General features: G+C 41.4%; 1 protein-coding gene across 4 annotated transcripts in view; it reads left to right on the forward strand.

The window, feature by feature from the left end:
• WDR64 (WD repeat domain 64) overlaps window positions 1-21,567 on the forward strand; it is a 134,198-nt gene that overhangs the window by 23,964 nt on the left and 88,667 nt on the right. For all 4 annotated transcript variants that reach the window (XM_045008686.1, XM_045008687.1, XM_045008688.1 and 1 more), the window contains exons 6-9: window positions 11,554-11,664; window positions 14,554-14,768; window positions 15,524-15,658; window positions 20,193-20,272. In XM_045008686.1, coding sequence (XP_044864621.1) covers window positions 11,554-11,664; window positions 14,554-14,768; window positions 15,524-15,658; window positions 20,193-20,272 — 541 coding nt within the window. The remainder of the gene's footprint in view (window positions 1-11,553; window positions 11,665-14,553; window positions 14,769-15,523; window positions 15,659-20,192; window positions 20,273-21,567) is intronic.

A 21,567-nucleotide genomic window follows, 5' to 3' on the forward strand; every position in this document is an offset into this window, starting at 1 on the left:
CTTTAAATCTCCACCCGAGCCCTGCTGCCGGAGCCCCAGGGTAGCGGTGTCAGGGCTCCAGCAGTGATTTAAAGGGCCCCGGGCTCCAGCCACTGTGGGGAGCCTGGGCCCTTTAAATCGCCGGCCGAGCCCCACTGCCGCAGCCCCGGGATAGTGGCAGCAGGACTCCAGCGGTGATTTAAAGGGCCCGGGGCTCCTCGCAGCTGCTGGAGCCCCCAGGCCCTTTAAATCGCCTCCTGAGCCTCGCTGCGGGAGCCCTGGGGTTACTGCACTATATGCGAACCTGTGTTACATTGGGTCGCATTATATTGGGGTAGAGGTGTACTGCCCAACATGCTGGTTTAAACATTAGCACTGTACAACAGCAATAAAATGCATGTTAAATGGCTTAGGGCCTGGCTAACTGACATGTCTCAAAGTAGTTGTAAATTGGAATCATCAGAGAATGGGGGTGTTTCTAGTGGGATTCCACAGGGATCTTTACTATGCCTGATGATATTCAACTTTTTCATCAATAATCCTGAAGTAGATATAAATTCACTGGTGATAAAAGCTGTGGATGACACAAAGATTGGTGGAGTGGTAAATAATGATGAGGACAGGGCATTCGTACAGAGCGCTCTGGGTTGCTTGGTAGGCTGGGCCCATTCAAACAAAATCCATTTTAATATAGCCAAATGCAAAGTTATACGTCTAGTCCCAAAGGCTGCAGACCACACCAACAGAATGGGGGACTGCATCCTGGAAAGCAGTGACTCTGAAAAGGAGATAGGGGTCATAGTGAACAAGCAACTGAACATGAGCTCCCAGTGCGATGCTGTTGCAAAAAGGGCTAATGTGATCCTTAGATGTGTGAACGGGGGCGGTAAGTAGGAGTAGGGAGATGAATTTATTTCTGTGTACAGTGTTGGTAAGCCCAGTACTAGAATACTGCATGCCGGTCTGGTGTTCATATTTTTAAAAAGATGTTGAAAAATTGTAGAGGGCACAGAAAAGAGCCACAAATAATTTGAGAACTAGAGAAAATGCCTTATAGTGAAAGACCAAAAGAAAGAAATATGTTTAGCTTCCCAAAATGAAGATTGAGAGGTGACTTGATTACAGTGTATATGTACCACCCTGGGAGAAAATACTGGTTACTAAAGGCCTTTAATCTAGCAGAGAAAGGCATAATAAGAAGAATTGCTGGAAGCTGAAGCCAGACAAATTGAAATTAGAAACAAGGCACAGATTTTTAACAGTGAAGCTGATGAAGAGTTGTGAAGATTTGCTCTGTCATGGTATGGCTGGGAGTGAAGACAGTTTGCTGTGGTCTTCTCTCAGTCCTTAAGATATCAACAACCTGGGCCAACAAAACCAAAGCAAAAAACGTTCTCTGGGACAAATAGAGTAGTGCCATGCTCTTGTTTGCTGTCTTTACATTTCCAGAGCAGTAAAATAATGCCTTTTTTGCCAGTCAGACAGGATTGACTCTGTTCTCCCCCTGTAATATTGAACAGGATCTACAGCCACAAAAGAATAGCTGGTCCAACACTTTTTAACAGTTCTGCAGGAAGTCCACAGATTCCTGCCACATAGCTATAGATAATCTCTACTGCCAAAAGGTTTACCTGCATGTCACTTGTCAGTATGTAAGGCTAATCTGTTAACATGCTGACGCCTTCTTCAGGGCTTGGTACTGCTAGTTTCTGAGCACTCACAAATCCTAGGCCTTTTAATAGGACTTATATTGGCTGTATTATGTTTCATGTGTCAGGGGCTTTCATTTTGGGTCTTATCACCTTTCTAAGTGTACAGCACTGTATGTTCTTGTTTATCTTTACTGGCAATGCTGATGCTTTTTTGTTCTTGCATATCCCCCCGTCAGGTTGGCCGTGGCTATTCCATGGAAGGAACCCATCTCTCTCTCTCTCTCTCTGGCTTTCCACCTAGAGTATAATGGTCCCCTCTGGCCTTAATAGTCATGATCCTGGGAGTAATTTCAGTGGAGTTATGAAAGATGAATTTGGCAAAGACCATTTTAAAATGTGAATCCTCAACACGTATGTGTTAAAAAAAGAAAAAGAAAAATTGTTCTTTCACTGCCCTTTCCAGTGCCCACTTGCTCCTGTTTATTTCTCCATGCTGAATTTCTTCCTGACTGAAAATTTTTAATAAACGGATGCAGCACACATCTTTATATCCATTTTTTGCTGTTGCATTATGCAAAAATAAATCTGCATATAAATAACATTTTAAGGCAATAAGGGACATATCTGGAGTTCAGATTATTTTGTTAACACTTGCAATCTGCTGGTATATACACAAATAACAGGTGGTGTGTGTTATGATTGAATTTTTCTGATACTTTTTTTTTTGACTTGTCAGTCAGTGATGGCTTATCTCTTCAAAACAGGAAAATCTTAAAGAAGAAACTATGTCTTGGTTGGTGTCCTTGGTCAAAATTCCCCTCTGTTGTAGTGGGGACTGTGCACCAGTTTTCTCCCTATCTTCCTTCTTTTTCCCATCTAGAGCTGGTTGCATTGCAGTGGACCATTAAATGATTCTTGGAGATGTGCACAGGCTATTTTGTGTGAATGTATGTTTAGATATAAACTAGTTCTTGTGATGCTCATTGGAGTCTTCAGGAATGACAGGTGCTTCATCAATATAAGATCATTATGGTTCATTAGGAATAATCATGATGAGATTTTAGTTTAACAATTTTTTACTAAAGGATAAATGTATACTCCTGTGTGTGTATATATGCTTGCTTGCTCACTCAAACAAGACTATAAATTCCAAATCCTCTTCCTCTTGTGAAGGATATGGCCTATGTATTACTTTGTGTCACGAACTTTCATATTCCCTCAACCCTTCAAAAAATACCATCATACACACACACACACATTTAACCTTCAAACCTAGTGCTTTTAAAAGGCTCTCAAATTTGTCAACTGTGCAAGTGTCTTTCTCCTTATTAGTGAAAATGCCATCTAAGTAATGCTCAGTCCTCTGATAAACATCTTGGCTTATATAATAAAATGGCTGGACTGTTGCCCACATTGTACTGTATCCAAGGAAGCCCTGCCTGTATTACTTAGTTTCGATTCCTTGCAGGCCTTCCCCTGTACTGTATAATTACAGTGACTGAAGTCTGGTTGCAAATAGTTTTGTTCTCTGCCTAACTTGAGGAATAGGATCCTGGGGCCTCAGAACTGGGTCCTGTTTCACTGCTAATCCTTGAGGGGATTAATAGTCATAGTCCTTGTGACGCAGAAGGGTTTCACTGAGGTGCTGCAGAGCATTAAGCTAAGTCTACATAACAACGCATGGATGCATATTCCTTATAGCATTTGCCTAGGGACTAATTGCTGCCAAGTTCTATTTTGAGAGTATCTAGTTTGCTGGTGAGTTTAGTGCTGAAACCTACATTCCACGCTATTTGGTGGTTCTGCAGCTTAGATAGGAGGAAAAAATTGAGAGAGTTACACTGAGAGATTGGAATAGTCTAATCAAAATGGAGCTAAACTTTTCCTTCCTTACTCTAGTGGGAAGAATAAAATGTTAAGTGTTGGAAAATTCACACAGTTTAAGTCAATACTCAGGATGCAGTTTGAAAGTCTAATTACTCCTAAATTCAGTGTGGGGTGTTGGTAGTTTAAATGAGTATTTCCAGATTTTCTGACAGTACAAGTTCTAAATTCTGCTTTTTTGTGCCAGTGTAAGTCTGAAATAACTCTACTGACCATAGGTCTTCACAGGTTTAAATTGGAGCAGAATTCATCTGTAAGATTTTTAGAACAAGTCTTCCAGTTCCTGTTTCTGGAAGATTTTTTTTTAATGATAGATTTTAATTTTCCTGGCTTTCTAACTTCTTTATTTTATAGTAGTAAGATATTTGTTTTAAATGATCTATTTACAAACTTTAAGGCAACGTTGCAATAGAATTGGCTTGTAATAGTGTATATGTAGTGCAACTTTTCAGATTTCTTGCAACTCCATAGGGTTTTGCACATACACTGTTTAGTTGTAAGTATTATGTTTTAAGTAGGAATTAACAAGCTATATAACTTTCACTTATCTTTTCTCTGCTTTAAAACAAATAGCTTTCTTCCCTCCTTCACTTCTATCTAATTGGGTTTAAACTGTCCACTGCCTTTGCATAAACCATTTTCATCTCTCCCCACCATGAACACTACTGAAACCTAGAGAAAAGTGAATCTAATACTGCTCTCTCGTTCTGTAGTGTCAACTCTTCTCTGCCTTCTGAGTTAGATGCGAAAGTGGTAGGTGCCTTCTAAAAACCATAGAGAGAGGGGGCAACCTCAGAATGTGCTACCTCTATACTTGGGGAAGAAAATCTTCAAGAAAAACATGAAATTCTTTTATTTATGGTCTGGATTTTGAGTGTGCAGGAGCTGACTGTGATAGTTCCTATTTAATCCAAATTTGTCACTCTCCCACACATGCACCCACACCGTAGCTGCACATATCATTACTTTCCCTTACTGATAGGGGCGGCTCCAGGCCCCAGCACACCAAGTGCGTGCTTGGGGCGGCAAGCTGTGGGGGGCGCTCTGCTGGCGCCGCGGGGGTGGCAGGCAGGGTGCCTTCGGCGGCTTGCCTGCGGGAGGTCCGCTGGTCCCACGGCTTCTGGACCTCCCGCAGGCAAGCCGCCGAACGCAGCCTGCCTGCCGTGCTTGGGGCGGCGAAATGCCTAGAGCCGCCCCTGCTTACTTAATAGCACTGTAGATGATTCTCTTCCCTTGCAATTATTTTAACTGCTTGTCCACCACCTGACTCCACAAAGCATAGATTTTTGCCTTGCAGAATTGTAGTGGTCTCCCTTCTGGAAATGACAGGGTTGTTTTGGTTCATTAAAATGGTCCCCTGTTCTTTCCAACAGAGAAGCAAACAATACACTGAGTTTACACCTGACGGTAGGACTGCATTCCAACTTTTCAGCTCTGTTAGTCACTTCCCAAATCAAGAGGGTCTGACCCATCAGACAGAAGTAAACAGAAGGCAGTATATCACCCAAGGTTTATGCGCCTCTTCCAGAGTAACTGTACCACTACCCAATTACTAGAAGCAGAGTACTCTCCATGGGATATATTGCCTCCTATGTATGGTGTTGCTCATAAAGCATTAGCTGCACCACTCAACATGCCTCTCCATTATACACTCAGCTATTCTGTACTTCTCAGCTTAATCCTTTGATTCTTTCCACCTACATAATTATGCAGAACCTCTAAACGCCCTCTCAGCATGGGTTTCAACTCTAAACAGCAAACCAGACACTCACATGTGGCTGCCCTGCTTTAGAGATGCAAGGTGGGTGAGGTAATATCTTTTATTGGACCAACTTCTGTTGGTGAGATAGACAAGAAGAGTTCTGTGTAAGTTCAAAAACTTGCCTCTAACCAACAGAAGTTGGTCCAATAACAAATATTATCTCCTCCATCTTGTCTCTCTAATATAGTGGGACCAACACGGCTACAACAACACTGACCTGCTTTTGTAAGTCAGTACAATTAGGGGTCCCAGCTAATTTATGTAACCCCAAGTTTATGGGCCAGTTGTTTCTTCTGTTCTTGAGCAAAAAGCACTTAATCCCAGCTCTCACATCTGTCAGTTTTGGTCTAGTTATTAACCATGGACCCTGTAACTGCCTATTACATAAATCATGCTTTGTGGCCTTAGGTGTGGTATGTTACAAACAATTCTGCAAAAATAACCACTGTCCTGGCTGAAACCATGGCTACCTTCTGACATATTCCAGGGACAAAAAGATTTGTTCCTTTGATACGACCTGCACAACTTGCACAATACTTGAAATATCCAATGAATTGTTGGTTGGCCGTTGTCACAAGAGAGTCCCTTCCTCTAGCATCTTCCCAATTCTCATCCTTCTCAAACTGACCTCTGTAGAATCAGATCATTAGACTTCCTCCATGGCTTTAGCTTAGCTGAGCTCCCCTGGCTGCCACTGACTTGCCTCAGTTTAAGGCAGGAGCTGCAGCCAACAACAGCAGCTAAATCAGCCTTTCTTTTAGACAAAGACATAGGCCCTGGATAAATTTTTCAAGCAGTCAATGAAATCTGAAACTGATGCTTTGCCTTTTTTGCCTCTGAGAAGCAGACACACAACTTTGCAGCAGTTTACTCTTCTCAGATTCGGAATGCGTTTGAAACGTCTAATAGCTGCTGGCGTAATTCAGGGTGACAAATCATTTTATAAGGGAAAACTCTTCTTGCCTTCCAAGTGCAGGAGCACCATCCTCTGCTTCTTGTCTGATTGCACTTCCTTTGCAATCAGATTACTTGACCCTTGTTCAGATCTAACACATGCTTTTCAACCTTTTGAAATGGTGAGGCTGGGTACCTCCATATGCAACAAAAAAGAGGGCTGGATATGTGTGATTGAGAGGTCTGGTCAAGAAAGAATATCTGTTTGTCACTGTCATCTCTGTCCCTTCTTTTATTTATAATGACATACGGATTCAAGCTGCTGCTTGCTGGGCATAACCCTCTCGCTGCCCATATTGCCCTGGAAGCTTAGTGTATATCTATACTCAATAAAAGACCCACAGCATGACATAGGTGTGACTGGTCCAGGTCAGCTGACTTGAGATTGCAGGCCCTTGGTACTTGGGCTATAAAATTGCAGTTTAGATGTTTGTACTCGGGCTGGAGGCAGGACTCGGAGACTCTGCAAGGGGGGTTGGATCTCAGAGCCTGGGCTCAAGTCCAAGCTCAAATGTCTACACTTCACTTTTATAGCCTCCAGTGCAAGCTTGAGTCAGCTGATCCAGATTCTGAGAATTGGTGCCAAGGTTTTTATTATGGTCTAGATATATCCTTCGTGTCTACACAGACAGACAGCACTTTGTTTTTTAAGGTCTTTTCTAAGCTTCACTCAAGCAGTGAGTTTTATCTGCCTCATCAGGAGCAGGGCACTGGAGGAGGAATTAGAAGACCTGTGTTCTGTCTCCAGCTCTGCTACTTGCTGTGTGAAAATCATATAAGCTCTCTGCGCCTATACCATCTGTAGAATGGTGTTATATTAATGATACTCACCTTTGTAAGGAACTGAGATCTGCAAATAAAAAATGCAAAGCAGTATCATCTTTTTGAAGTTCCCATGTGCAAGTCTGAGTAACATAATTTCCTTTTAAATTGCACAAAATATGTGGGAAGAGAATTATATCTCTTCTGATTTACCAAATACTTTTTAAATTTGTGAATTCCAACTTAAAGTGAGCAGTGATTTAACAAAATTGAAGGCATTCATAACCTCTGGCTCTTGCTCTTACCAGCAGACAAAGGGTGCATAGATTATATGCTTTGTAAAGAAAACCTGCACATTACATAAAAACACAAAAATCCACAGAAAAGTCTAATACATTCCCATACAACATCACCTCTCTTTTTTCTTAATAAACGGTCTAACTCTGAATGTTAAAGACGGCCATGATTACATTCAGTCAGAAGTAAAAATGAAAACATAGATCTAAGAGGATACTAACAATTCCTATTTCAACTCCACTGAATACAAATCACTCATAATTTATTATATTTCTCATTCTTACTCTACATAAGGTGCACGCCCCAGCTGCTTGTGATTGTAAAACAAATACAAAATTGTATTATGAGCTACCTGACATTAGCAAGTGGAAAGGAGTCTGAAATCCATATGAATGCACTATAGAGTGGGAACCAGAGCTAAAAATATTTTTCTCTTGGGTACTGGAGTGAGTAATATCTGATAAAACTCAAACTTCATGCTCTGGAAAAATAACCTCCACACTTTGTGCCAGTCTAAATATCCATTTTTGAGCCAGTGGTATAGACATTTGTACATGTTTTTTTATCTTTTTGTGTCACCAAAGATGTAATAGTTTTTCCATAAAAAGGGGAGGCAGGGAGAGAGTTTCAATTGTATATGAAATATTTTAGCTATAGGAGGTGATGACTTCTGACTGCCAAAAAAATCTTACCATTCTAATTTAAGTGATTTAGGAGCACACATTCTATTAATTTTGGAGCTTCTGCACCTAAGTCTCTTATGCTTTTGAAAATTCCACCGTAGAATTAATTATCCCCAACAAGGATGTGTAACTACATGGAGGAGAAAACATTTGTTTCCACCTCTTTTGTCCTTAGTATTATAAGGTTTCTCCTTCCACCGGGCAGTGGAATGCGGTAATTTATCTTCTGAAACACCAGGTTTCTCCTCCCCTGACTGAGTTAGGAAGGTCCAATCACCTAGAGATTGAATGTCCCAAGCGGATGTAAATGGAGTTGGCACACAACCCTTTTGTTTGGGGAGGCTTACACAAGCGCTGGAAGCTCCCTAGAAAGGGGGCCCAGCAGTGGCTGGACCATGGCCCTGCCCCCTGAAGTCCCACCCTCACTCTCCCTCTTCTCACCCCTGCTTCGCCTCTTCCCCCAAGGCCCTGCCCCATCCACTGCCAGGGGCGGCTCCAGGCACCAGCACGCCAAGCGCATGCCTGGGGCGGCAAGCCACAGGGGGCGCTCTGTTGGTTGCTGCGAGGGCGGCAGGCAGGCTGCCTTCGGCAGCATGCCTGCAGAGGGTCCGCTGCTCCCACGGCTTCGGCGGACCTCCTGCAGGCTGCTGCTGAATTCACGGGACTGAGGACCTCCCGCAGGCAAGCCTCCGAAGGCAGCCTGCCTGCCATGCTTTGGGCAGCAAAATATCTAGAGCCGCCCTTGTCCACTGCTCGCTCCTTTCTGCCACTGGGGTGAAGAGGCCGAGCAGGAGTGGGGCCTCAGGGCAGAGCACAGGTGGAGCGTGTGCAGGGTCACAGCACTGGTGCTGGTGGCCCCCTACATTTCTAAGTAGCTTTTGGTGGCAGTGCTCCAAAGGCTGTGTGCCAGCACACCTCCAAAGGGAGATGAGCCAGCATTTTTCCCCTTGCAGAGCCACTGTTTTTGGGGGATGCTAAGCCTCCCCAACCCTCTTATACACACTGCCCATAGGTGTAAATGAACAGAATTTCTCACAGGAGGGAGAGAATTGACTAGAAGTAATCCAGTACTGCCTAGTTGGAGCTATTCAAATCATGAGCATTCTCCTGTCGACCTAGCTACCACCTCTCAGAGAGGTGGATTACCGACACCAACTGGAGAATCCCCTCCTGTATGCACAGGTAGTGTCCTAACTTAAGTGCAACAGCAACACAGGTGCATGTCTGCAGTGTTTTAGATGTAGACAAGCCTGTAGTTATGAGAATGTTCTTTCTTTTACTTTTCCTAGGCATGCTAAAATGCAACTGTAAGCTAGTCAGCATTTTCACTAGCCAGGGAAGGGAAATAAAGCTTCAGGCATTAGTCTTTTAAGGCCCTTTCTTTGGGACTTTTTTTATTGCCCACACAACAGTTGCAACACGAAAAGAAATCAACTGAAAAATACTGGTCAATAATTCCCAGAGACTTTCCCTACTCTAACCAGCCACGAGGGGAACTTTCTTCTTAGTTCTTCTTTGGTTCAGCTTTCTCTTCCTTTTATACTCTGCCTTGAGCAGGCATCTGACAGCCTGTTAACCCTTTACCTTGTCACAGCAGTCCAGGCCCAGTACTATAAATATTGAATAACAAACCTAACCATAAAGTAGACCCTTTCCTTACTGGTTAACATATTAGCAACCTAGGGCACTGGACGAAGATGCAGAAGATCTGAGTTCTATTCCCAGCTCTGCCACTGGTCTGCTGCATGATCTTGGGCAAGTCACTTCTCCTCCTGCTGCCTCAGTTCCCTCATCTATCAAATCAGGATGATATCTCCTTGGTAAAGTGCTTTGATATCTGCTGATGAAAAGAGCTGTATATGAGTTGTTATTATTTATTACAAATGCCTAAAATGACCCCACATACACATAGTATTCTTGGGTAAATTATCAAACAATAATTAAAATCTGTGAAACACCAACATTTCCCAGCTACCTACAATAGAGTACATCATCAGTAATGCTCAGAAATGGGTACACACACACACAGATAGCTGATATTTGGTAGGCAGGTTGAAGGAAAAATATTCCCCATCCTCAAAGTCTTAAGGTTGAATCAGAAGCAGCAGCTCTCACAGCACTCTTGGTGCTGATCTTGTGCATCTTCTTCCTAGAGTCACTTCCTGGGTAGGAAACATAAGTCCTCAGAAACATAAGTCCCAGCAGTACCAGCAGCTGCCTATCAAACACTTCCAATGCAATTAACATTTTCTAGAGGTTGTCCCAAATCCATGTTATAGGTCAGGTTCTCAGCTAGCATAAATCAGCAGAGCTCCCTTTAAAGCCAGTGGGGACTATCCTGAATAATATCAGCCAAGAATCTGACCTGATGTTTTTCAAGTGCTGTTGTTTGCACTGGGACCTATACAATAGTAGTCTTGCTTGACATGTTGATGGAGATGGAAAGATATACTGTATATCCATCTAGCTACTGGATTCACATATAAGGAGGCTTCTGTGTATTTATATATATTTCATGCAAGAGGTGAAACATCTTTTATACACTAAAAGCCATGCTAGTACAACAGAAAGTTATGGTACTTTGAGCTAACAGTGGCTCCTCTTCTTGGGCCAAACTGACACTTCCTTTGGGAATCTCATTTGCTTAAACAGGTGGGATGGATCTCTCCTAATGCACTAACAGGAATTTAGAAGAACTCAGCAGACTAATATTTCTGCTCTGTAGCAAATAAAGTTCTTAATTTCTGTCACTCATCTGAGGTCTTGCCTGTAGATAGAATGGGATGGTTTAACCCCGAAAATATGTGAATTTGGGGCATGTAGCGATCAAGGTTGCATAGTGGGTTGAAGGATTAGTGACCTATGCTTTTACCTCCAGAAACCTAAGTTCAAATCCTACATTAAGGTTCACATTCACAGCCCAGCACCTACCCTAAATATTCAGCCTGAGGTGGGCATCTCCCACACGAGCCTGTGGGACAGCTCTGGAAGTGTTCCATTAAAACTGCTTTAGCTCAGTTTTCAAAGTAGCCCTTTGCCCTTGGCCCCCTTGTGTGGTCTCACATGCCCATAGATCACCCTCACTGACACCCTCTGTGCTATTATGCAAGGAGTCCCTGCACATCTAGGATCCACAACACTTAAGGGGTGCACACCCCCATCTTTCCTCTCCTACTGCAAAATAGAATTGCACTGCTTCCACCACCAGTGGAACCTCTGCAGCGCCAGAAGGGGAGGCTGGATTCGCCCCCAGATAAAAACAAATGTGATTCTATTAACCTAGTCCATAATGGTCACTGGCTCTCATCACCAAACCATGGCACAATCTACAATTTCTAGCCCAGAACTGTAACAATAGGTCAAACAGAAGTGCATTGGCAAAACTACATTACACAGTGTCTACTGACACTCTCTCTGATTCTAACAAATTTATAAGTCGTATATCTGTCACTTTCATGAAATCAAATGTACAAGAAACTTAAAATAAAAGGTCTATATCCTATGATTATTTGTATTATCCTAGCACCTAGGAGCCCTACTCATGAACTAAATCTTTCAATCATCCCTTTTCTTTCATCAGGATAGTTCCTGGGTTACTGGATGTGATTATCTTACTCAGCTCAAACGGGTTGTTGCTGTAACTGAAAGGACTGTTGTCGTCTGGGATTATAAATCACAAGGCAGCTGCCAGGTATTGTTTTGGATCATGCAAATGTTAAAGAAAACCTAACACACTAAAGAATCCTCTGTGTTCACATCATATAGCCCTGTTCCAACTGTCTGGTACGGTGAATTCTATTGAGTGACAATGAGTTCCTGCAGAAGAGTTAGTAAATAAATGAATAAAATGGCCTTCCCTCTGCAACAAGTGAAATGTTTGAGGCTTCAGGACTAGTGTACAAGTCTTCAAAAGAAGTTTAATTCAACCTTCTTTTGGAGTAGCTTGATAGTGTGATGGATCTATTAAGCAGAGGACTACAACTCTTATCAGTCTCTCCACTACCCATCCTCTTCCTCATGGTCTGTAGTCAGTCTGTATCTGATACAGAATCCTGACCTGCTAGTTGCAGCCCTGAAACCTGCTATGTACAAGAAGTACATGATATGGTTTCAGCAGTGTGATTAGTGCTAAGGGAGAACAAGAAACAGAAGGAAAACAGCAACAAAGGTTGCAACAAAAAAAAAGGAAGGAACAACAAAGATTGCAGACAGAAGGCATAGCAACAAAAGTTGCAAACAGAAAGAAAAAGCAATAAATGCTGCAGGATCTCATCAACATGCCACTCTTCAACGCCCCCAGAAAACTCCAGCTTTGACAAACCTTCACAATGGACACAAAGAAAGCAGTATTTTGCAAGATTTTGAATTGCTACAAAGCTCCATAGGAAACTGGGAGTTTCAGGTATCTTCTTTAATTTATGCTATGGGGAAGCAGGAAGAGTATTTCTTTAAATCCTTTGACTTTATTGAAGACCGTCACAAAGATGACTAGTAAAGAGTTATGGATATGTTTGATGGACACTTTATACCTCAGAGAAATATGGTTTATGAAAGAGCATGTTTTCACCAGAGAATCCAAGAACCAGGGAGCTATGTTGAATGTTTTATTAATGTTCAATATCCATTGGCTGACAACTGTGATCTTGGATTTGCAAAACATGAAAATATCAGAAACAGGCTGGTTATTGGGCTAAAAGATAAAAATCTTTAACAGCAGCTACCATTTAAAAACAGACCAAACCCTATCGACAGTTGTACAGATAGCAAAGCAGTCTGAATTGGTCAAACAGCAGAACAAAAGGCAGGAGCAACTTGAAAAACCAGAAACTTCCAGCCTAAGAGGGTAAAATTCCAGTCAAACTCCAAAGCCTTTCAGTCTGCTTGCACAAGATGTGGAAAAATTCATAGCCCAACAAATGTATGTTTCACTGGAGGTGCAAGGTGTAATAAATGGACAAAATATGGTCATTTTGCAGTTTGCTTCAACAGAGCAGTCAGGGAGTTGACTCATATAACAGACAATTAAGAGCCATTGTTTATGGATCTATCACATGTGATGACACAAAGCCTGCCTGGAGAGTGAAACTGAATATTCATGGAAAGCTTATAGACTTTAAAATTGACTCAGAAGCAGACATCACAGTCATCTCAGAAGGGACTTACAGTCATCTTCAACCTCTCCTAGAGCTGAAGTCACCTGACACAGCTCTGACTAGTTCTGGAGGTATTCTGAACTGCATGGGCCAGTTCATCACAGAAACAACCTACAAAGACAAAAGCTTTGCATTCAGAGTGTGTGTTATCAAAGGATCACACACTAACAGCTTTCATTATTGTTTATGAAAACTACAACTCCATTTGAGTCCCTTTCCAGTTTTCCCATGTGTCTTTGGAAAAATCTGTAGCTGTAATGAACAATATTTTGATATATGGGTCTTCGATGGAAGAACACAACAGAGCCCTCAACAAAGTTCTAACCCAATCAATCAGTTCAGACTGAAGCTAAATAAGGAAAAGTGTGTTTTCTGCCTACCCCAAATCAAGTTTTTGGGACAGAGAATAAATAAAGATGGAATGAGTCCTAGCTCTGAGAAAGTAAAATAAGTTTGAGAATTGAATGCACCAACTAATGTATCAGAACTCAGATATGTACTTAGTTGGTGTTGGTCCTGCTTTGAATAGGGGATTGGACTAGATGACCTCCTGAGGTCTCCTCCAACCCTAATATTCTATGATTCTATGATGCAAATTACCTCAGTCAATATCTACAAGACCTTTCTATAGTGACAAAACCATGGAATGAACTATTAAAGTCCTACACATCTTGAGTGTAGGTGTCAAATCAAGAAATTCAAAAAGGTAAAAGAAATTATCTCAAAAGTATCAGTTTTCAAGTACTATGATGTGAACAAACCCACAATGTCAGTGTGGATGCAAGCAGTTATGTCCTAAGTGTTGTATTGTTTAAACAACATAACTCTGAATGGAAGCCAGCTGAATTTTGCTCTCTCACACTCACAGAAGGTAGGCATGGCAAGTACATATTCTATTGAATACAAAAGAAAGTGAGGCGATAAAGTCAATGAACAGTAGAATCCAGATGATTCAAAATCCCACTATAGAACCTGCCCCAAGTCTAACAGACTGCCAGCGTGTCTCCCACTCCTATTGGTCCCTGTCACTTGACTTCTAATACTGTACCAGTCCACATTTTTCCTGCACAAAGAAACAACAAGTTTTTAAACAAACAAGATCCTAATTCACAATTTACTGGCACACCATTTAGCATGATGAATTCTCCTGTTATATTTATTGTTAATATTTCCTAATCCAAACACAACAAAATATCTTTAATACTCAGAGTGAAATCCAAGCTCCGGTGAAGTCCATAGCAAAACTCCCATTGATTTACCAGCTGCATGAGTATCTGGTATCACAAAACAGCTGGAATGGCAAGATTTTGAAAACCTTGAGACAAGAATTAGACGTTGATATAAATGGATGAGCATCGTAGAGACTCTGCTCAGTTGCTTTAGGGCTCATGTGCAGTATCAAATAAACTCTTTACTGTATTTCACAGGATAATTGCTTTATCATCAAACCAATGGAACATTGTCTGCTCTGTGTTTGTACGGTGAATTTAGGAGATCAGCTAGCTAAGGATGACATCCTAATGGGAGATGATGGGGGTCATGTCAACCTTTTTACAGTGACCAGTGATGACTTTGGACTAAAGCAATCCAAAGCCAAAAAGAAATCACAATTGCAGATCCTGGACTCCAGGAAATTCAAGAAGTAAGTTGTTTGTAGTAAAATACTATCACTTTAGCAGTTTTCATCAAATAATTAAACTCTGGTTCTCTATGAGCTGTGCTTCTAAAAGTGCTTAAAAATGGACCTTGCCTAACATAAGAATGAAAATAGCTTTTAAAACAGTGAGCCTGGTTTTCTAGCTGTTGTGTGACGGCAACTCCATTGTTTTCAATGGGAGATCTGCACACAGAGCTGCTACAGAGTAAGAACCAATGGGCCCAGTTCACCACTGCTTTAGTCCAGTTTTACCCGGGTGTAACTCTATTATCCTCTATTAGATGGAATCAGAACTGCTTAGTTGTGTGCCACAGGCCCTACTCTGTCTCCATATTAAAGAAATGTGTCATTATGTATTAGATGCCTGTGGCTTTGGAGCTGGTGGATCTAAGGCAGTGGTGGGCAACCTGCAGCCCATCAGGGTAATCCGCTGGTGGGCCCTACAGCCCACGCCGCTTCTTGCAGCTTCCATTGGCTGGGAATGGTGAACTGCAGCCACTGGGAACTGCGGGCAGCCATGCCAATGTAAACAATGTCTCATGGCCAGCCAGCAGATTACCCTGACGGGCCATGTGCACCCATGGGCCACAGGTTGCCCACCACTGATCTAAGGTATCTCACCTCTCTTTCTATGAATTGCAAGTGTTCATTGTGTGCACTTTTAATGTCAACCTGGAAGTCCTCATTATTATCACACACACATATATATTATACAATAACCACCTACTTTTTCTCCCCAGTATTAAACGAAAACTCCATGATGACTGGGTTGTGAAGGTTAAGTTTATCTCTGCCCTGAATTGTTTTGGATCCTGCTCCTTAGACAGTGTTCATTCGTTCGTTTTGGATGACTTAAAGAGACTGGAGGACAACTTGTAAGTAGAGCCATGAATGTCATAGTGGAACACAAACTCTTCACTGAAAGAGCCCCATGGGAGATTAGTACATTTCAGAATTCTACAATTACAGTAGCTATGTCTTTTGTAAAAGATGGCTAATTAAAACTAAGACATAATTGGAATTAGTCATGCAAAGCTCTACAGAATGAGCCCTCATAAAAGTATATTGGTTTTTGCTCATTAACTTTTAAATGCCCAGGACTGTCCATGTTATTTTCTTTCACATAACCTTTAAAAATAAGTTTTGTTTTCAAGGTCTGTCTGCTTTGGGTTTTCATCAGGAGGCAAATTTACCAAGCAAACAAAACAACTGGATGATTTTACCTGAACTGCTGTAACAACTTATTTTGAAGTTATTCTGCAAAATAAGTTATTACAGCAGTTCAGGTAAAATGCACATTGCTTTCCTACTTTTCTACATAAATTCAAATATATTGCACATGAATTCATTTGCTCATGATGAAAATGTATATATGAATATATGAAAAATAGATAAGGAATTAAATATTTTTGGTGGTGGTATTTAACATGTAGTTGAACTTATTAAAGAACATCACTAATGACGCAATAAAAGCCCTGGCTTTGCTACGTAGATTTATACCAGACTGTGATTTTGGGGAAAGTGAGTTAAGACAAAATTAAGAAATGAAATAATATGGACATACTAAATTTGACATGAGTAGAAACTATAAATAATGCTTTTCATTCAAGGATCTCTAAACATTAGATCCACTCACAGCCTCTTTGTCAGGTAGAATTTTAAGGGCAGAAGCAACAATTATGATCCTATAGTTTCATCCAGGCCATATATTCCCAGTAATTCCTGCATCAAGCCCATAACTTCTGGTTTTATGGGTATTCGATGTATTTTTTTAGATGAGAGAAAGTAAAATGGTCAAATTGAGCAAGATCACTCACTGGGTCACTAGCAGAGCCTGGAAATGCTATTTGAAGGTGTTCAGAGGTTTAGAAAGTTGAAAACACCCCAAGAAAGATGAGGGAGGGGGGAGAGAGAGAAAGTGTCAAAAATATAGTCAGAGGTGCATGCACCACCACTGTATACTGTGTTATATATCATTTAAATGCAAAGGTTCCTTTAGGGTTTTTTTTGCATTAAACATTTATTGTATATGTGTCTCCAGTTGTTGGAAGAAGTACATTTCCCAGAGGAGCTTTCGACAGGAGCTAGATGAAATTATATTTAGACATTTGCAGAATACACAAATGTTAAAATGAAATTTTTAACCCTAAAAATAGAAATATATTAAATGACCATTCTGTATAAGTAATTGTGGCTCAAACATTTAATTACATGATGCAAACAAAATGACTATCCCAATTAACTATTGAACCACTGTTTGGTTCAGGAAGAAAGCTTGGTGATCAGTGTAGTTTTAGTTATCCTAATCCTTACGGAACTGTGCAGTTTCTAGGTGGCTAATGCCTGGAAAGGGATTGTCTTCTTTCTTTACAAAGAGGCTAAGAAGGGGAATGTGTGGCAAGAATCAGAGCGGGTGCCTGGTTGCAAGGATGTGGGATAGGTCTGGACTCATATCTGGAGTGAATGTCACCAGCCTTCCTGTTGCAGACCATCCTCATTCCTGTAGGAGAAGGTTGGAATCACTCCTTGAAGAATCAAGTAAGGATTATATAAAAAGAACTCTCCATTTTAAGAATTAAAAAAGAAATAAATGGCAAAATCCTAAAATAAACCACTTGGAGCTCACATAAGGAGTTGCTTGCTATTTTACTTCATAACCAAGCATTCAGATTCTTTTAATCCTGTAGTGAGTTCCACACACTCACATGGGATCTGACTGCTCAGAGCTTACTGCAGCATTAGGGATTTAGAACTTACTACTACACCCAGACTCTTGTCTGCTCCTGTGTTATCGGTGACACTACCTAAACTGTACTGAAAAAAGACTCTGTTTGGCGTAACCATTTTTATAGGAAGTTACCTCACCCAAAGAATTAAATTCTTCCTTTCTATTACCAAAAATCAACCAGTCACACAAAATATATCTCCCAAAACCTCTCGTGCTGCGCACAGAACTTATCTTTTAATACAAAAATTCCCTACATTCTTTACTTTAGACAATCACAAGAACAGTGCCTAAAACAAAATGGATACCCAGTTACTAAACTATATTTCCCAGAAGGCCCAAGGTCTTAAGTTCAAAACTCACACTTCCCTTCTAGGTATAAAAGCCTCCCTTCTTTCTATGTCTTCTTGGAGTCCAGGACTCCTTGTTAGGAGGGAGTAAGGTAAGTAGCCATTGTCCAACATCAGGGGGTCTTACTGTTGATGTCTAAGCAAACTGATAATTTACAAACAGCTGGTACTAAGGCAGGGGTCGGCAGCCTTTGGCACGTGGCTCACCAGGGTAAGCACTCTGGCGAGACGGGCCGGTTTGTTTACCTGCTGTGTCCACGGGGTTTGGCTGATCGTGGCTCCCTGTGGCCACGGTTCGCCGTCCCAGGCAAATGGGGGCGGCAGGAGATGGCGGCCAGCACATCCCTTGGCCCGCGCTGGGTTGCATTTTCTATCTGGGTTGCATAACAAAATTAATTTTATAGTCACCCTCTTATCTATTCCTGCCCAGAAAGTACAAACTATTTCTTTTGAATTCAAAAGTTATCTTAAAGGGTCAGAATCTTTAAACATATCTTTTTAAAATTTACCCCTGGCCCAAGTTAATGTTTTCATGGTCCATGGTTATTCTGAGCCACTCCAAAATGAATGGAAAAGTCTGCTAGCCAGAATACAAAGGAAAAATAGACATTCACACACATCTATTTGGCCCTACCAAATTCACGGTCCATTTTGGTCAATTTCATGGTCATAGGATTTAAAAAAATAGTAAATTTCATTATTTCAGCTGTTTAAATCTGAAACTTCATGGTGTTGTAATTGTAGGGGTCCTGACTCAAAAAGGAGTTGTGGGGCAGAGGGGTCACAAGGTTATCATAGGGGAAGTTGCAGTACTGCAGTACTGGGTATTTCTGTGCTGCTGCTGGCGGCAGAGCTGCCTTCAGAGCTGGGCAGCTGGAAAGCAGTGGATGCTGGCCAGGAGCCCCGCTCTGAAGGCAGAGCCACTGCCAGCAGCAGCACAGAAGTTGTGGTATGATATTGTCACCCTTACTTCTGTGCAGCTGCCTGCAGAGCTGGCCCACTCTCTGGCTGCCCAGAAGTAAGCAGCCTCACTTCTGTGCTGCTGATGTGGGGCGCTGCCGTCAGAGCTGGGTGCATGGTCAACAGCTGCTGCTCTTCAGCCGCCTACATCTGAAGGCAGTGCAGAATACCATGACCTCCCTAAAATAACCTTGTGACCCCCAGCAACTCCCTTTTGAGTCCAATTTGAGAAAGACTGGTCTCCCCCATGAAATCTGGATAGTATAGGGGAAAACCACACAAAAGACCAGATTTCATGGGGGGAGAATGGGGGAAGACTAAATTTCATGGTCCATGATGCGTTTTTCATGGCCATGAATTTAGTAGGGCCCTACACATTGACCTATGTACACTCTGGGCATACCGGCAATAACAAGTATTTCCTGTCATGCATTTCCACACCTTAAATAGGTATTTGTTGGATTCAGGTTTTTAAGAAAACATTCAGACTGTAGCAATCTGCATGGAAATTGGAGGGAGGAGTTTGGAGGAGACACAATGAAGTCAGTCTGTGTGTACATGGCTGGAATGCTAACTAAAGTTGCATTACCTCTAAAAAGTTCTCTTAATAAAGAGCTAGTTTAGTTTTGGAATCTTCGCATGTTATTACCGAGCATGTAATACAAGCGACATAGCCCAAAAACCAGTTGTATCAAAGCAGCACAAGAGAGGCTGTACTTGATTTGTGTAAAATTGAGGCTGTCACTGCCATCCTAGTTTCTAATATAGAAAGAGCCACTAGTTGTAGAATTCAGTACTCCATCTTGAATTTGACTGGAATATTCTTGGATCAAGATGAAGCATTGTTTCCTGGGACCTATAGTCTCCAATGGTTTTACAAGTATATAAAAAATTAGTTTGACCATGGCTGCAATTTAGGGTGCTATTGCAGGGGAATGGGGTACCTTTGCCATAGGCTTATATTGCTTCAGCTATTCAAGATAAGAAACCATGCTATTTAAACTGAAAAGCTAACCTGGTCCAGTTTTATTGCTAATGCTAGTTACTGAATTTAAACAACTGTATGAATCAATTTCCTTTTAATAAGGTACTGTCTATGTTATATATAGAAATACTTTAGTATTGTGAAAATAACCAGTTAAACATGGTAGAATACTATCTGTCTGTTTTGGCCAAGAGTGTCCAGCACAGACAGTGTCTCCTTCCAGTCCATACTGATTTTTGTGCCATCAGTTCAACTTGTGTGTCTGGATAAAATAGCCCTTGCCAACCCCCACACAGTATGAAGTCTTCAGAAAAACAGATTGGAATTGCTATAGATTCTACTTTGACCAAAATTTCCCACCTGATCAAAAGACTTGTTAATCATTACAGACCTGTCAGGGAGTTTTCTGTCCCAAGAGGAGTTAATGCCTTCACATACTGTGGAAAAGCAAATATCATTGTTACTGGGGGTAAGTAAAATGTTTATATTATATAGAAAGACCTAGTAATGTTTGTCAGTGTTTTCTGCCAAATAGATTCATTGGTTGTATTTTTTCACTAAATAAACTCCAATAATCATAATTTAAAAGGTTGGTAATTATAATAAGTACTTAAATTGTAAACTCCTGCAAACAAGGACTTTGTTATATGTGTGTACAGTGCCTAGTGCAATGTGGCCATCGTCCCTGATTGGCAAAGTGGTGAGTGCTCAGTCTGGATTTGATTCACACATTGCTTCCTATGTCTTTAATAAAAGAGGAGAGACCAGGTTTGGGAATACATAAAATGACCCCGCCACCTCTCCTAACTGCAACACTATTTCCTTACCTTCCCCCACCCACAGTCCCTTATGAGTTATGACCTCAGGATTGCATCTTCACCCTTCCACAGTGACTCCTCTCCTGCTGACCTGAGAAATGCTCCCTGACCTGTTCTTAACAGTTCCCTGTTACCACCCTTTCTGACCCAAGAACCATTGGCATCAATCAGTGGTGTGACTCCACCCATTTCTTACTAATCTCTATGTTCCTTAAAGAAGGCTGCAGGACTGATGCACTGTCCAGTCCATTTCTTCCCCTGTGCTCAACCATATTTTACAATGCTCTTTCACTGCCTAGAACTACTTCTCCCACTGTGCTCTGTCTGCCACTCCTCCCTCCAGACCCCATCTGTTTCATCCCACTATGGCTCCCTATCTCTCTCTTATCTGGCTTTCTCAGTTTTAAGGTTAAGCTCCATAGGGTGTGCCTATATGATGAAAAAGGTGTTTTTTTCAATCAGTTTAGCTTAATCAAGTTAGTTAAACACAATTGGTAACACCTCCGCAACACCTGTGTAGACACAGTTTGACACCTTTACAATCACGTTAGCTGGTTGTTTTGTAGCATTAATACTCAAGCCTATGTTAGTGTTAAAGGGCATTTGCAACTGTGTTAAGATAACTTCAGTGGGGGGGAAAAACACCCTTCCTTTCATGTGGACAGGGCCTAAGGTCTGGTCTACACTTCAAGAGTTGTACTGGTATAACTATTTTGGTTAGCAGAGTGACTTTTTTTGTTAATTATCAAAATACTTGTATTGGTGAAAGTCCTAGTGTGGACACAGTTAGACAAAGGTGACTTAAACCAGTATAGTTATTTCCCTTCTCATAGGTGAATAGCTCTTTCTACCAATATAACTGGATCCACACTAGAGGGGACTATATCCCTTTAACTGTATTGGTATTGTTAAAGCAGTACAGTGTTCTAGTGTAGACAAGGCCTAG

The sequence above is a fragment of the Mauremys mutica genome, chromosome 3, assembly GCF_020497125.1.
Source record: "Mauremys mutica isolate MM-2020 ecotype Southern chromosome 3, ASM2049712v1, whole genome shotgun sequence".
Lineage (NCBI taxonomy): Eukaryota > Metazoa > Chordata > Testudines > Geoemydidae > Mauremys > Mauremys mutica.